At 33.1% G+C, this 17,691-nt stretch overlaps 1 protein-coding gene across 1 annotated transcript in view; it reads right to left on the bottom strand.

Annotated features, from left to right (window-relative positions):
* The window catches only part of LOC130893169 (vitellogenin receptor), a 98,318-nt gene that overhangs the window by 78,590 nt on the left and 2,037 nt on the right, over nucleotides 1–17,691 (bottom strand). Inside the window, exons 2-3 of the mRNA XM_057799048.1 lie at nucleotides 7,700–7,878; nucleotides 2,222–2,346 (exon numbers count right to left, since the gene is read on the bottom strand). Coding sequence (XP_057655031.1) covers nucleotides 2,222–2,346; nucleotides 7,700–7,877 — 303 coding nt within the window. The 5' untranslated portion in view covers nucleotide 7,878. The remainder of the gene's footprint in view (nucleotides 1–2,221; nucleotides 2,347–7,699; nucleotides 7,879–17,691) is intronic.

Below are 17,691 nucleotides of genomic sequence, written 5' to 3'. Positions count from 1 at the left end.
ATTAAGAACTTCTAAATGTGCAAGACGAGAATTATAGTAGTTTTAACGAAAATATTGAAAATTTTAATACCCAACCCAGTGAAAAAAACGAAATACGAGGATGTATTGATGTCTGGTTAGCCTAGACCAGTTCCATGCATAAACAAAATATTTCGTTACCAAAGTAACGAACAATAACTTATTAGAAGTGTAAGTGTAAAGTTTGACGTTAAAAGAGTAAACCAGAGTTACTAAAAGAAACAAGAAACAAAAAACAAAAACAAAAAAAGAAACAAGATGTCCACCGAAATTGTGAAAATCGAAAAATTGGAGTATCGAGCCATCATCATGTACCTGTATTTAAAAGGGTTACGAGGTAAGCAAATTTATGAAGATATCCTTAATACTCTTGGAGAGCAATGTTCTTCGTATGCGACCGTGAAAAATTGGACTACAAGCTTCAATTTCCATTGAAATTGATGACTGATCGGGAAGGCCAGTTTCTGTGGGAGTCCCCGAAAATATCGATGCAGTTCATGATATGATTTTATCAGACCTTCGAATTTGGTTAAAACAGATATTTGGGGCACTGAATATTTCATACGAACGCGTTCATCATATAGTTCATGTCAATTTAGACATGAGAAAAATTGCTGCAAAATGGATCCTCAAATTTTTGAATTCTAATCAAAAGCGTGCAAGGGTAGAAGCATCGCGTTCGATATGTGCTCGATTTGAAAACGATGTATACTTCTTAAACCGAATTGTTAATGTGGATGAGACTTGGGTACATTTCCACGATCCAGAAACAAAGCAACAATCGATGGAATGGCTACACTTTAAGGGAAAAAATTAAAGAGAAAAGACGGAGAAAGCTATCCAAAGGTGTGTTGTTTTTGCATGACGCCCCTGCACAGAAATCTCATGTATGAATTACTAGATCACCCTCTTATTCACCAGATTTGGCCCCGTTCGACTATCAGCTCTTTCCTCAACTGAAAAAAAATTTAAAAGGTCGTAAATTATCTTGCAACGGGAAGGTAATAAAAGCTATGGAGATCTGATTTGCAGAGCAAGAAGAAACATTTTTTTTGAAAGGTCTAGAGACGTTGCAGGTTCGCTGTAATAAATGTATCCAATTAAGAGGAGAATATGTTGAGTAATAAAATATTTTGAAATTTTGGTTGGTTCTCTAATAGGCTGAGAATTTTTCAATATATCCTCGTAGATAAACAAACATTCTACCTGAATAAAAAGTTAGATTGTAAGGGTTATGATATATTACTTTTAATTACTACATAATTAAATATAATATTTTTTTAGAATCCACAAAGCTACACTCAACAAGTGTTGATTAATTTTTTAAACACGCCAGTTAAGAATATTTTTTTGTCAGTCCTAAGCATGAAAAAGTGTGAAGAAAAATTATTAATTTTAGAATGGGAATTTATTGTAATATGTGTACATTTTTAATGTGAATCGATTACAATTGTGATTTATTTCTCACATAGCATAGAGATTAAATTATTTTTGATCAGTATTCATTCAAATGAAAAATGGTGCAACAGTTAAAAGTAAAAGTTTTGTTCTTTTTAGATGTACAACACCTGGCAAGAAGGAGCAACCACCCAAAATATTCTTAATTTATTTTTTATGTTGCTCACTATATAAATATATCTGAAACCAGGAAAATTTACACTAGACGGGTGATTTTAACACACACACGTGCGCGTGAGAAAACCTCATACTCGTCTCATCTTTTTGTTAAGAGTTAGTCTTTGGCATTACATTTTGTTTATCTGTTCAAATTTTTCGGGTTTCGTATGATTTGAAAGGTATTAACAATATAAAAATAATTGTCTCAACTGTGTTACAAAAATTGTGTAGGCGAGTGTAATAAGCAACCTAAGTGGGATAAGGTCTTTCACTACTTTTGTTCATACTGCTATTACAAATTCTTTATCCATAAAATTGAACTGCAAAAAAACATCCTAAACTTATGCCTCAGTGTAACTTCCGTAGTATATCAGCTAACCACCTTTTTCGAATCCTGCTACAGAGAAAACCAAAGGTTGTTGAATGCATAAGAAATTACGTGAGGTTGCAAGAGGATGAAGCTAGGTTGTTATTGTTAAGGGTACTTTCTACAAATACTTATTAATGTGAATATAGGCAGCTAAATGCTAATGTAGGTAGTTTCTTAACATATATTCTTAGTATTAAATGCCAAATTGAAACCTACCTTGAAGTTTTCACAGTCTCTCTCATCTGAATAATCTCCACAGTCATTTTCGGCGTCACAAACAAAAGCCGTACTAATGCATCTGTTATTATGACATTTGAAATAATTCGGTCCTTTGCAAATATCTGTAATGTAACAAAATTATACAAATATTGAAGATATATAGCGTGTGAAGAAATCGAGGAAAGCAAAAAATTCACTATAAATGACTAATTGCAAGGAGAAAATATTAACAAATTTAGTGTAATGTTAATTTCATTTTTTATTACATTACAAATCACAATAAAATTGAAAAATTTTCGAATATTATTTTGAGATGAATATCTATATTAAGTTTATTTTATTATTTTTTTGTTGACAGTAGACACATGAGGGTAAACCCTATTACACTCGAGTGATTAAACGGGTCTGATTCCGATCTGTTTAAGGACCGATCGCATGCGGACTTTCAAAATAGTGACTCGTGTTGATTCTCCTCCCCGCGAACTACAATTCTGAAAGTGCACATACAATCTTTCTCTAAACTGAGTCGCAATTAGACCCGCGAATGTTGTTTAATACACCAAATACCAGGTGAAATGCCCTGACCCGCGTTAAACTGTTTGTGACTTGCGTCCGCTACAGATAAGTATAAGAAATATAAACAAATAATGGAAAAAGATAGAACTCAGACGAATAATACGAGGTTTGTTCAAAAAATACCTATAAAAGTTGAATAATAACTTTATTTTACAGGTTACAGACGCCACCATGTTCCACCTTTTTTCACCTGCCGTCGGCGTGGAGTTCTCTCTAATTGAGGTACAGCGCATCAACATCAAATTTCTTTCAAAGCTATGCAAGAATGGCCGTGAGATTTTTGAGTGTTTGAAATAAGTTTACAGACACAATTCGCTTAAGGAACCAACCATGAACAAGTGGTTAAAAAGGTTCCGGAAAATCCAAGAAGTGAAAGGAGACTCTCGCCCAGGACGCCTTTCAACATTGAGATATGATGAAAATGTTATAAACGAATTAATTGTGTTCTTGATGAACCTACATTGACAGTCAGAATTATAGTTGACCAGCTGTTAACGACAATTGATTTCTTTTATTCTAGAGGCATCGTTCGCAAGGAATTTGTCATTGAAGTTTTAAGACGTCTCGTTTGGTTTGAGTTTGATCGGATTTACCACAAGGGGGCAGGTGGAACCCTCATCATGACAATGCGCCCGTTGTTTTGTGTGAGTTTTTGGTCCGAAGCTCAATCACCGTAACAGACCACTCGCTTTATTCACCCGATATAGCCGATACAGCCCCTTCTTCTTGTTCCCTAAATGCAAAATAGAGCTTCGAGCGCGGCACTTTGAATATGTGGAAGCCTCATGGAAGAAACGACACGGTAACTGAACAGCATCACAATTCAGCAATGTTATTAACAGTGGAAAAGGCGTTTGCAGGAGTGGGTCTTGTCTTAGGTAGAGTACTTTGAAGAAAACCATATTGTAATACCAGAATAATAGTGAAAATATTTTCCGAACAAACGTCGTACAAGAAAAACTATGAGAAACACAGGTTAGAAAAATCAAAAGTCAAAAAAATAATTCAGGAAAAAAAGAAAAATATATGGGAAAACTTCAACAACATATAGAGATATCAGAAGTTTTTCTTTGGTATGATGAGGAAACAATGGCACAAGAAAAATATAACCCTGGGAAATATAAAAGACAAAAAAGGCGTAATAATCACTGAGGTAGACCAAGTTAGAGAAAGGTGGCGATAATACTTGAAAGAACCTCTGAATGGACAAAACGAAAGTGAAGAAAGAAGAGAAAGACTAAAATGGCGCAAATATGGAAAAGGAAATCACATTAGAAGAGATGCAATGCAATAAGTAAAGCCAATAGAGGTAAGGCACCATGGCATGAGAAAGTGACAAACGAATGTAACAACTACAGAATACGAGTAATCTAACTAAAATTTGCTAAAATCATAAAGAAAATATTAAGGAAAAAAGCAAGCAACTCATTCACTTCTGATTTCGACCCAATGGAGGAACACAAGCCGCAATCTTTACGATGGTTGTCTGAAAAGTTTCCGACCTGAAGATATCAACACTTATCAATATATATTGGGAAATGTATGTACGTATGCATTGGGAGGCTGCTTAATTTCTGTTTAACAATAGTATAAGTGAAGAGAATCTAGACACCGTGTATGGAAACTCTGCATTATTATTTAAGACCATAAAATTTTGGTCGTCTGAATTATAATATAGCCGCATCAACATGACTGAAGACTAGAGCTTGGGACGGCCAAAAATCGCAATCGGAGGACCTTAAGATTAAGCTTAAGAGAGATAGAAGAGGCTATCGGGATATCAAATGGAAACATATGCCTTATATCACAAGAATTATATATGCGTAAACTATCCGCGCGTTGGGTGTGACATTGCTCACTTTGGATCAATGTTTCTTAACCTAACATGAATATAGATAAAACGAATATAATGGTTATAAGTACACACATTCGATTAAAATAGAAAACAAATAAATCAAATAGAAACTACAAATACTTTGAACAATAGCAGGAGCTGGAAAATTAGACAAATAAATTACATAAGGCATAAGGCAAAAAGCAAAGGAAAATTATTTGACGCAATAAAAATATCTTTTGTAGGGAACAATGAAACACCTAAAGATATAAGAACTAATATTTTTAAAAGAGTAGGAAAGAAAAATGACAGATTCTTAGCGCTTCAATTTGAATAATGAATGATCAACAAGGCTGCTACCTAGAGTCTCTTCATCCCTATTCATGGATGAATTATATTAAATTAGAGCAATTCGAGTGGTGACTGCCGTATGGAGATGCCTGAGGATTTTGAACTTGAGCTTTTGTAGGTTGTAGTGTTCGGAAAGTAGTAGCGTTAGTACCCAATTCCAGAGGCTTGCACTTCTCTAAAACGATAAATTGACGTTCTGGGCATCTGAGAGCGAACGCGATGTTCATGAGCCACGTCTGTCTGTCGAGTAGGTCTTGGAGATACTGCTCTAGGTTGGATCATCCTGGACAGTTCGAAAGATAATCTGCCATGATAGTATCTGTAGTCTTTAAGTTCTTGTGTATTGAGTCAAGTATCCTCAGGGTATGCTTGGAAGCAGTGCTTCAAATATGCGAACAATACTCTGAAGATGGACGAATCTGGGCTTTGTAGAAGCTGATGCAGAGTATATAGTTTTTTGACATTAAAGAGGGCTACAAGTTTTTTCTAATTATATGCAAGTAATTAGTCTAGGTTGATTATGAATCCAAATTTGGATTTCAGTCCCAGGTAACGAGGTCTTCTTATTTATATTTCTTGAATATTTTCATATCTTAATATTTTCAGTGGTTTTAGTTTTGCTCAAAAACATATCTGGGTTCCTATCTTGTACCTTAGTTAGCTGTCACAACAAGTGATAAAAGTGTATTAACACTCAGTTTCAGCAGAATGAAAAATTTTTAGAAAAAAGGGTACGGTGGCAGAAAATAAAGGAAAACCCAAAGTAATGAGCAATATTGTCAAAAAAACAACAGAGCTCAGTAATAAATAAGAGTGTCTCGACCATATGCAAAATTTGTGATAAAAATCATGACAACAAAAAGTTACCGAAACAACAACAAAAAAATAAATGACCAGTTGAAGAAAAAAGTTGACAGTTTTCAAAAACAAAGGTTATCAGTGAAAAAACTATCTGCATCTACTTTTCCAAAATCTTCTGTTGATGCATTTTCAACAGGAAAATGCGGTGACAACAATAGTCAGTAGAACATCGCAATCATAAAGTTTGACATTTTTAATGGTGGAATACGGTGCTATTTGAGTTGTTTACAGATAGACTTAAATATTCATCTTAATCAAAAAAAGGAATTAAATTTTGTGCGATAATGTTCTGTGACTTTCGACGTGGATTAAACCAACGGCAGTGTGCGAATCATTTCGCTGATTCGAAGGTCGTCCAAAATCTGCTATTGTGCTAGGAAACATCGATGCTATGCGTAAATTGATATTGCAAGTTTCGCATATGACATACTGTGAGATTGATGCATATATGGGCGATAGCTCCAGTCGCAAACATTCAATATTGCATGAGCAATTGGCTGTGCGCATAATTTGACAATCGTAAAAAAAGCTCGTGGAAAATGATGCAAAGAAATGCTGAAAACATTCAATTGCGGTGCTTCAAAAGACGACTATAAGATGGTGACAGCAACGATTAATGAATCAATGCACATTTTTCCGAAACTAAACAAAAATCAAACGTATGAATCTCTAAAAAAAGTTGTTCGTGCACGAAGCACTTCGAATCAATTGGTCGCCCGTTTGTTCGGAATAACTAACCAGTCAAAACATCGAATTGATGGGTCATCCGCCGTTCAGTCCTTGTTTGGTACATAATGATTTCTTCTTATTCACGCATATCAAAAATAATTTGCGAGATTAACGTTTTTATACACCTGAAGAAGCGGTTGATACGTTCAAATCACATGTTTTGGAGGTACTTGAATCGGTATAGGAGCAAAGCTTCGAAAAATGGTTCAAACGCATGCAAAAGTGTATTAATCTTGATAATTTTGAAAAACACTAAAATAGTATCCAATTATAAATATTTGTTTTTACAAAAATATTTTTCAAAGCCTCAAAATTCATCATTCGTTTGATTGTTTCAACATTTTAAAAATATTTAGGTAAATACTCCTAATATTTCATTCGGATTTCAGCATCTCAGGAATAATGTTAGTTCAAAGATTTAACCAAAATAATTTTCAGCCACAGGGAATTATGTTACCTTATACAGCTTAACCGTCAACGTGTTAAAGTTATAGTAGAGCTACAGGCTTAATTAAGCATAATGAAGAAACAATCGTATCCAAAACACAGATTTTGAAGAGTTTTTGGTTTTTAACAACTTTGAGCCGTAAAAATCACAACTATTTGATAGTCACCAATATATTTATGAGAAAATTTCACAGTCAAGAAATATTTAAGTATTGTTAGAAACGAAGTTGTTCCTGAAATAGGACAAAACTAGATCGTCAGACCTTAAGCATTTGGATAGTAAAAAAACCAAGATATGAGAGATAGAAAGCGAGAGACTGTTATTGTCACCAATAAAGTGGAGCTTTTAAGCATTTATTTAAATATATTTTAAATTAACCACATTACAAGAACATGAAGGTCGGTAAATTATACTTTCTGGGTGTAATACTTCTAATGTTACTAAGTGTATTTCCATTTTTATCACGTCTTTGGAATCAGATTTTTTTTGGAGCTTTTAAAAATAAAGCACATATACTGGATTGATGGGAGTCACCCAGTATATTAACATTTATGTTTCAAATTTACGCAATTCAATTTAAACGTTGAAATGCAGCAGAATTGGGAAATTAGAAACAATTATTTCACACTTTATGCATAAACCTTGAATGAGTAAATATTATCGAATTCTAGCTTACCGCAACCTATTTCATCCGATCCATCTTCACAGTTATTGAAGCCGTTACATTTTAACTGTAGATCGATACATTCTTGATTTTTGCATTCAAATTGATCGACTGAGCACTGAAATGCTTCTACGGAATTGAGAATTGCTGAAGATGTTGTTATTGCTCCTAGGAGCAGAATTGTGAACATTCTATAAATAAATAAAAATAGTTTAATGCACTCGAAGGATAATGAAAGCTGTAAGCTTCTTTTATGAACATACTATAATATCTTTCAAATCTACGCATTCAGCATCAAAACAATAATCAATATGGTCCATTGGGGTACCTACTAGAAACACGGAAATAAAAGCAATCAAATAATTTCTTTAAAATTATACCTAGTTGATGGTGGCTTTCTCGTATTCTAGTCGAGTTATCTACGAAGATTATAAACAAAATACATTGACACCACTTTGATTCAATGCCATAATTTTATTTACTGCTTTACACTGATCATTCAATCGATCATCTTATAAACAGCAGTTGGATCGTTGAAGATATTGCTTAAATTTGATTTTGAAACACAGAATAAAAAAAATTTGATATTTGTTAATAGTTGAATGACTAGAACTAATCGTAAAATCTCAGTATACTAGGTATATAAAAAAATAGACAATTGATATAATGTATGACCCTTAGACGCACGTATCGCAGCAACACAACTTCTTGGCAAACCAAATTGTTCAATAAATTTTGTGCAATTTCTATCCAAAGTTGAGGAAGTCGATTTTTGAATTCATATATGGTTTTTGATTGCGGTTTGTGATCATGAATTCAATTTTTTCGATTTTCCTTCAGAACCATTGACCAATTCCTTGATAGTTGAGTAACTAGAAACTAGATGCAAAAATCGTATGTAGATCTTCTTCTTTTTCTCCAGAATTTTTATTACCTTTCAAGCGTCAAATTATTAGGGTTTTAGGTTTGTGGTGTACAAGCTTGAGCATCTTTCAACTATTTTTTCTAATGATTTTCCCTGTTATTTTCCTTTGTTTTATCTAAGCTGCAGTTATTCTACTTTGTGTCTTTTTATCCATTACATAAGTTTCACGTCCATATATTGAGATAGGCATTGTTATTATATGAATGTCTTTCTATTTCTTTTTTCTGGAATATTGTCCTATTTACAGCCTAGTAATTTAGCAAATAAGCAAAACCTCGCGGTACTGAAACTTGTTTATAATAGTTATATAAATTACTAGCGGACCCGACAGAAGTCCGGTATGAAAAGTATGATTCATTATTCGTTATTTTGAAATAACTTAATTTTTCGATAAACAATCTATTCTAATCAATTTGTTTAATTTTAATTTTATCTTAATAAGAATTAATGAATAATGTTTTTAGTCGATTCCAGAGAAATAAAAATGAATAAACTCGACGGTTTTCCAATGTGAAAAATCGCCTCATACAATTAGCCATGTGAAAAGATGGGATTTTCTAGATCCTGCCCTCAAAACGACCTGTGATTTATCAAAAGTCATGGTAAATCACAAACGAATTGGAAATTGTAGAAGTCCTAATGGGATGGGTGAGTCTGAAAGGATCATTGTGATTCGTGGCGCGTGAAACTTGCAGTTCAACAATTGTAGCTTCAACAACATAGCCCATAATTTTTTTTATGACTAATCTTGTACTGTCCTGTTCCGAGACAAAGTTTCGATTCTTAGAGCGATGTCTGTTTTAACCTTAGGCTGGGAGCTAACCTAACCCAAAAACCCTCTTTATCCGGGCTTGGGACCGGCAACATGCCCATGTCGACGATAAAATAGGCGACTACGCCTAATACACGTAAGAAGAAGGAGAACAATCTTGTACCGTTGTATAGCTTAAGTGTACTTAAATTCCGACCAATATAATAGGTGAACCAATTTTTAATTGCAAGTGATGTATAGTATAGTACTCGTATATCCAACGAATTCAAAAATTCAACAGGATAGTTGACTGCTTAGTCAGGATCGGTAACAGTGTCGATCGAAATGAAGAATATCTCATTGTCGGGTAATGATTGTTGTATACTGATGTTAGTAGCGTCAACATCAATATTTTTGCGGTTAAAATAGTTAGTTCACGAAGCCACATATGATTAATATAATTAACTTGTAAATCTTGAAATGTGCTTTCAATCAAAGCATTTCTCATAACGCAATGCATATAATATCAAAACACCGCTTACAAATAATTGAAATGTCATAATGAAGCTAATTTAATACAATACATTAAAATTAAATGCCAATAAATATACGAAATACATTCAATATGACGCCTCATCATTCCGTATTTGGAATGGAATCAGAGCCGCTTATCCGAAGCTGGAATATTAAACAAAATTCAACCAACACTTGTGGTTTCCGTAGAACTATAAATGTGATGATAGCACAAGAAATTTTAGGTGAAATTGTTGTACATCTAGAAACGAGTACTAAATAAACCCTAAACCCTAAACACGCTAAATATCAGCCATTCATCTGTGTGGTGGGTTCGAATAGAGAAGCAGTTATATCAAAACAACGCGTACAAAAAAATTGAAATGTCATAATAACGACACTAATTTAATATAATACACTAAATATTAAATGCCAATGAATAAACGATATACATTCAATATATACAATACTTGATATAATGAAACAATGCCAAGCTATTGATTTGTACGTCGAATACAACAATATTCAACACCAACTGCATCTAGTGATAGTAGTTTAGATAAATAATCTATAAACCGATCCACTTGTATGCACACAAAAATGCAGCGTCACCTACCGGGCTGATTTCAAAATGTGAATTTTCCGGGCTCCCACTCGAATGCATACACAAAAAATGATGTAATTCGATCCAGCCCTTTAGTTGCAGTATAGATATATAAATAACCTAGATACCGAGTGCAGCGCCGTTTGTCGGGTTGATTTGTGAATCTAAGCCATTCAGGGCGCCTCGCATACAAAAAAATTCATTCAAATCGGTACAGCCGTTTAGAAGTTCAGTGACATACTCACGTACAGTAGAATTATATACGACGATATATTGAAAAATTCTTAGCCTACTATAGAACCATACAAAAATTTCAATGTCCAAATAATTTATTACTCAACATAATATTCCCCTCTTAATTGGATACATTTATTACAGCGAACCTGCAACGTCTCTAGACCATTTAAAAAAAATGTTTCTTCTTGCTCTGCAAACCAGACTTCCACAGCTTTTATTACCTTCTCGTTGGAAGAAAATTTACGACCTTAATTTTTTTTCAGTTGAGGAAAGAGATGATAGTTGGACGGAGCCAAATTTGGTGAATAAGGGCGTGTTCTAGTAATTCAAACCCTAAATCACTAATTTTATGCATGGCAACATGAGATTGGGCCCTTAAGGTAGAAAACATCAACAAATTAGAGGCATTCGAAATGTGGGTATATCGTAGAATCCTGAAGATACCATGGACTGCCAAAGTGAGGAATGAGGATAATCTCAGGCGTATCAATAAAGACCGTGAACTCTTTAACATCGTGAAGAAACGAAAGATTGCATATCTTGGCCATATAATGCGAGGCCATAAATATCAATTCCTTCAGCTGATAGTCGAGGGCAAGATTGAAGGTAAGAGAGGATTGAGACGGAGGAAGAGGATGCCATGGTTGCGGAACGTGAGGCAGTGGACGGGTATACAAGATATTCAGACATTGATCCATACCGCTAGAGATAGAGAAGCCATGAAAAATGTGGTCGCGAACATCCATCAATGGATAAGCATTAAAAGAAGAAAAAAGAACATGAGATTTGTGTGCAGGGGCGTTGTCCTGCAAAAACAAAACACCTTTGGATAGCTTTCCGCGTCTTTTCTCTCTAATATTTTCCCGTAGATTTTTTCCTATGATTACTACTCCATGGCAATCCCTAAAAATTGAAGCAAGAACTTTTCCAGCAGATTTTTGGATACGAAACTTCTTAGGTCTTGGAGAACCAGAGTGTCGCCATTCCATCGATTGTTGCTTTGTTTCTGGATCGTAGAAATGTATCCAAGTCTCATCCATAATAACAATTCGTTTTAAGAAGTCTGCATTGTTTTCAAATCGAGCACAGATCGAACGCGATGCTTCTACCCTTGCACGCTTTTGAATAACATTCAAACATTTGGGGATCCATTTTTCAGCAATTTTTCTCATGTCCAAATTGACGTGAACTATATGATGAACGCCTTCGTATGAAATATTCAATGCTTCAAATATCCGTTTCAGCCCAATTTGAAGTTTGCAGTCAAATTTTTCACGGTCGCATACGAAGGACATTGATCACTAAGGGTATTAAGCATATCTTCGTAAATCTGCTAACCTCTTAACTCTGTTTTAATACAGGTACTTTATGATGGCTAGATACTCCAATTTTTCGATTTTCACAATTTCGGTGGACATTTGTTTTTCTTTTAATTTATTGCGTAACTCTGGTTTACATTTTTTGACGTTAAACTTTGCACTGACACTTTTAATAAGTTATTGTTCGTTGCTATGGTGACGCAATATTTTGTTTATGCATGGAACAGGTATTGGCTAACTAGATATCATTACATCCTCGTATATTAAGATGATTCAGAAAAAAAGATTGTCTTATACATTTCTTTTAGTTTGTGACTATATTTACTATTTAATATGAGGTTGTATTTACTTTTGTGTAATAAACGTCGTGTGTGTCAAATGGTACATAAGTATAAAAGCTCACCTTGTCGTTTTATTGTAATTTTAGTGAAAATATATTTGAAAACTAACACATACAATCTTCTCCACACTGTACAGGAGTGTTAATCACACATCATGATGCAGTCGTTTGTACTTTATATGTGTATGAATGTCTTTTATAAACTAAATAAATATTATCAAATGATATACGAAGACAGTTTTTCAAACTCCCATCCTTTCTATTTTCTGGTTTCAAAATCTAAAGATAAAATATTTGATACTATCGTTTCCCGTCGCGGCTCCGCCCGCGATATGTGCCCATTCCATTTAAAATTATTATTATTTATAAAGTTTTTCAACCAAATCGTTAAACAATTTATACATAACACGAAACGTTCAAATAAAGAACAATATAAAGAAAAATATCTAACAGATTTATTTTACTATTATAAAAGGTATATGTTATTCCAGATCATATTCTATATGTGTGCAATTTCAGTGAAGCTAGAAACTTAAGATTCTGTTATTTTCGTGTACTCACAAAGGACTTACCACGGGTATTTTTTTTAATATTCCTGTTATATTATACGGGGGTGAAATTAGCAGCCCATACATTATTTCATCTCAAAACTTCTTTCAAGATGAAGTTTTGTGGAATAGAATTGATTATAAATTAAAATCCTTCTTAAAAAAATTTATTCTCATTCTTTTTTTCCAAAACCAATAGTTGCAGAGAAAACAAATGATTACCATAATTTAAATTTTTTTCAATAAATTGGGTAGAAAATAGTAAAAATATAAAAAGTAATACGGTTCATAATAAATGCTGGAAATAACCACCTCTAGCTTGTTTTTAATTAGAAAGTTTTAGAATAGTAGACTGTTGTCACTTCGACAAAATTCATTTGCCATGTTTATTTAAAGTAGTAAACTGATGTTAACACTGTTGTTACTATTTACCAATCGAGGTTTTACTTGTGAGTTTTTAGGTTGTAATTTTTGCATTATTTGTGTATTTAAACATGTATACAAACGCTGAAATGGCTGTCATGCATTTTGTGTATGGTATGGCAAATGCTAATTCTCGACAAGCTAGACGTCTTGATGCTGAAAAATATCCCTAACGAATGACGCCTCATCATTCCGTATTTGCACGTATTCACAATCCGCAATTGGAATGTTAAAAAAAATTCGGTTTTCGGATAGTTAGAAATGTAATAATAGAACAAGAATAAGAGAAAAAATAACAGCCATTCATCTATGTGTCGAGTTTGAAAAGAGCAGCAATTATATCCTTATTACATCCATACGGATTCAAGCTCTTTTACCTAGAGATTTTCCTCAACGAGCTAGATTTTGTGAATGGTTAACATAAGAAATGCGTTGTTTTTATATAATGTATTGTTTACGGACGAGAACATTTTTTAAGAGTATCTATCATAATGGCGCAGACGAGAATCCTCGTAAAATTATACTATTTTCAAAATGTTTTTTCATCGAACGTATGGATTGGTATTATAAGGGATAACTTAATTGGGCTACATTTGCTGTATTGATATCAGTTTTTCCGAAAATGATCTCCCTGACTGAACTACTTGAAGATACCGAACTTAACATCAGTCAAAACTCATGTATTATGGTCATCCAGTACACTTCAGTCGAACTCCTAGGCAACATTTAGATGCAACATATCCCAACTGTTGGGTTGGTCGAGGAGAGTCCCAACATTGGCTTTCTCGATCTCCAAGTTGTGATTTCTGTTTGTGGGGTAACCTAAAATCATGAGTCTACATGACACCCTTAGTTGTTACGATTCGAAGAATCGAATTCAATTAGCGTGTGATACTATAGGAAATACACCTCAAATCTTTGAACGTGTACGCCAATCCAAGACACGTAGGCTACCTTCATGTATTTTGCAAGAGATGGTTATTTCCAGAATTTTTTATGAATCGTGTTATATTTTACATATTTACTGTTTTCTACTCAATTTATTGATAAAATTATAAATTATGATGTTTATTATTTTTTCTCTGCAGCTATTGGTTTTAGGAAAAAATATAAAAATAAATAAAAAATTCAATAAAACAAGGATTGTAAGTTATAATATTGTTTCATAAAATTTTATCTTGAAAAAATGTTTTGATATGAAATAAAGTAAGTGTTGCTAATTTCACCCCCGTATAATGTAACAGGAATAGTAAAAAAATACCCGTGGTTATTCCTTGGCGAGTTCACCAAAAATTACAGAATTTAAAATATCTAGCTTCGATGGAATTTTAGAAAAAAAAATAAAAACTGAATTTTAGTCACCACATTTCAAGGGTTATAACTCGGAAAAGGGTAGACATTTTGTTATACTAATGACCCATCTTAATTTCATATGAGCAATCACTTCCTGAATCTTGTCGTATGAATTTAGAAACACCTTGTATATAGCTGTACCCTGCGCGCATTCGTAGACAGCAACAGATTACCAACAACAATACCAATCTTGAAAAAATTTTGGAGTGGGATGGAAGCAATCAAATTGGGTCCTATTTAGACATAAAATATCACCATTACCACAAATTTACTTGTTGGAACAGCTTCAAAAAACTCAGTTCCTTATTTAAGATCAAAAAAGTGTATAATCCTCAACTACTCCGTCCATCTTTGGAATATTGCTCGCAGATTTGGAGCTCGGCTCCCAAACATACCCTGAAATCGCCGACCTTACTCTATTTCACCGTCACTACCACGGCAGATGCTCTTCCGATGTGTTCAGCATAATCTCACCCAGAGATGTATTTGCAAGACCTACTCGACAGGCAGACGTGGCTCATGAGTTCGCTTGCAGACGCCCTGAACCTCAATTTATCGGAACTCCTATCTTTGGAGAAGTGCTAGCCTATTACATCAGCTACCACGACACGTCTTTACCGCACACTACAACCTGGAGAAGTTGAAGATCAATATCCACATGAATCTCCACACGGAAGGCACTACTCGAACTACTTGAGTTTAATACTGAAAAAAACTGAATTTCCCCAGTGATGCAGCATCTAGAAGGAGTCCACGACGATGTTAAATGGAAAGATATATTGGGAAAGTGGATATAAATGATCAAGGAAAATACACACAGATGGTAAAAAAATCACGACAGGAGCTAAAGTTAGACTTTAGGTTTTGGTATCGAATACCCACTATAGCTAGAATTTCGTGCGAGCGCCTTTCAGGCAAAATACTTGACATAGTACCGACTTAAACAACTACGCAAAAATAATGTCAGTTTAGGTTGGCTTCACGGTAATTCAGGAAAGTTTATGAACGTCTATGTTGTAGTATTATGGCTTCAGGATAACAATTTATTTTGAATACAATTTAACTTTTGCATATAAATTTAGGATCTGATAGTTGGATAAATCTATCAGCCACACTTATCATCACTGATCTTTATTATGACATAGGATGACACGAATTGAAGTTTAAATATCTTGAGGACCAAGTTGGTTTCGTGTACCATTCTGTTCTTATGTTATTATTAATTTTATATGTGACATCAAGAAAATCAATTTCATTATTTTGTTCGCTTTCGGTAGTGAATTGGAGTATTTTATGATAAGGAATGAGTTTTTGACTAATGTTTTCAGTTTAATTTTTTTGTTCAGCAGTACTTTATTCATCTACATACCGAAGAAATAATGGAATATTCCTGGTAAGATTGCTTAAGACACATTCCTGAAGATCTTCCATAACTAATTGTGCTATAACACTTGATAAGGATACTCCCATAGGACAACATCAATTTTTTCATATATTTCATTCTCAAATCTATGTTGATTCTATAGCTTTGAAAATTCGTTTTTAAGGTGTATTCTTCAATTGTACTACTTTATCTTTAACAATAGTAATAGGAATATTTGTTCATAAAGAAATTACTTCTTACGAAATAAATATATATTCATCAGATATAATATTCCTTCAATCGGGTTTATCAAAGCTATAGAACAAACACCAAACTAAACATGATATTTCGAATTTGACAATGAGTAACGTTTATGTTATGGGAGCATCCATATCCATGGTTATAGAACAATTAGTTATGGAAGATCTTTCAGAAACTGTTTTAAGCGAACTTCACATAAATATTCCGTCATGTAGATGATTGCATTACTGCTGTACCAAAGAACGAAATTGAAAACATAAATAAAAAATTTTCGTATAATATTATATCGTAAAACAAGAATAATATAAAAAATACACAAGATATTGAAACTTCAATTCATGTCATCTATGTTAGCTATTTAAAAAGCAAAAGCTGCATAAAGAGGAAATAATTATCTTAAAAAAATTATAAATAAAATATTCGATAAAACTTTTTATTTCATTAAATCTATAATCATTTGAGGAGCAAAACTGAATATTTACTTCAAAACGAAATACACTCTCCTTACTACATGTACCTACCTAGAAGAACTGTCCCAAGAACAGTCCAATTATTTCAATTAATGTTATAAGTGTAGTCATGAAGGACACGATACCTTATCGAAATATTGAGACTCAACTAAAATCTAATATTGTACCTTGTACCTTGTAATGATGAAAAATAATTGAAAAAATAAAACTGCATTAATAAATATGAAACATACATTCAATTTTAAGAAATGTTTTACATACATAGGAACAAGAATGGTGTCAATGAAAAAAAAGTCCTATACAATTGAAGTAACATTTATAATTCTATTTTATACATTTTAATAAAACTACTAATGATTTAATTAATGCTCCATACAAATTAAAGAAAAATTATTTGTGGTTAGAATAGATTTTTGTCTCAATATTTTTATTGATCAATTTAATGGTGTAAATTGTCGATGCCAAGTCGGAAATTGGCGGAAACGTATATTTTATACATGTTTTAAAAACTAAAATTAAAAACTAAAACTAAAATTGAAACAATATATGTATCACACGTTTTTGCTTATAAATATTTTCAATTATAGGTCTTTTTCAATGTTTAAGGCTTCTTTGCTGGGTAAGATTTGCATAATCTAGCTCTAAAATATTTGGAAAATGTGAATAGCAGAATAACAGTCGCGTGAAGATTAGTACAGACAGAAGATTCTAATAATGATAGATTGGAGTTTGAGAGCAGACTTTAATCACTGTTTGGAAAATAATGGACATTTCGATTATTTAATAGAATAAATTACTTTATATTAATTTTTTATGGACTATTGCAAAACAAAAGTATTATACAAAAATAATTCTATTAATATAATGGAGTACCAGTTAATCCCTTTTCCATTTTTA

Source organism: Diorhabda carinulata, chromosome 4 (genome assembly GCF_026250575.1).
Source record: "Diorhabda carinulata isolate Delta chromosome 4, icDioCari1.1, whole genome shotgun sequence".
NCBI classification, from domain to species: Eukaryota; Metazoa; Arthropoda; class Insecta; order Coleoptera; family Chrysomelidae; genus Diorhabda; species Diorhabda carinulata.
The sequence above is the reverse complement of the archived record's forward strand: the minus strand, read 5'-3'. Positions and strand labels throughout refer to the sequence as shown.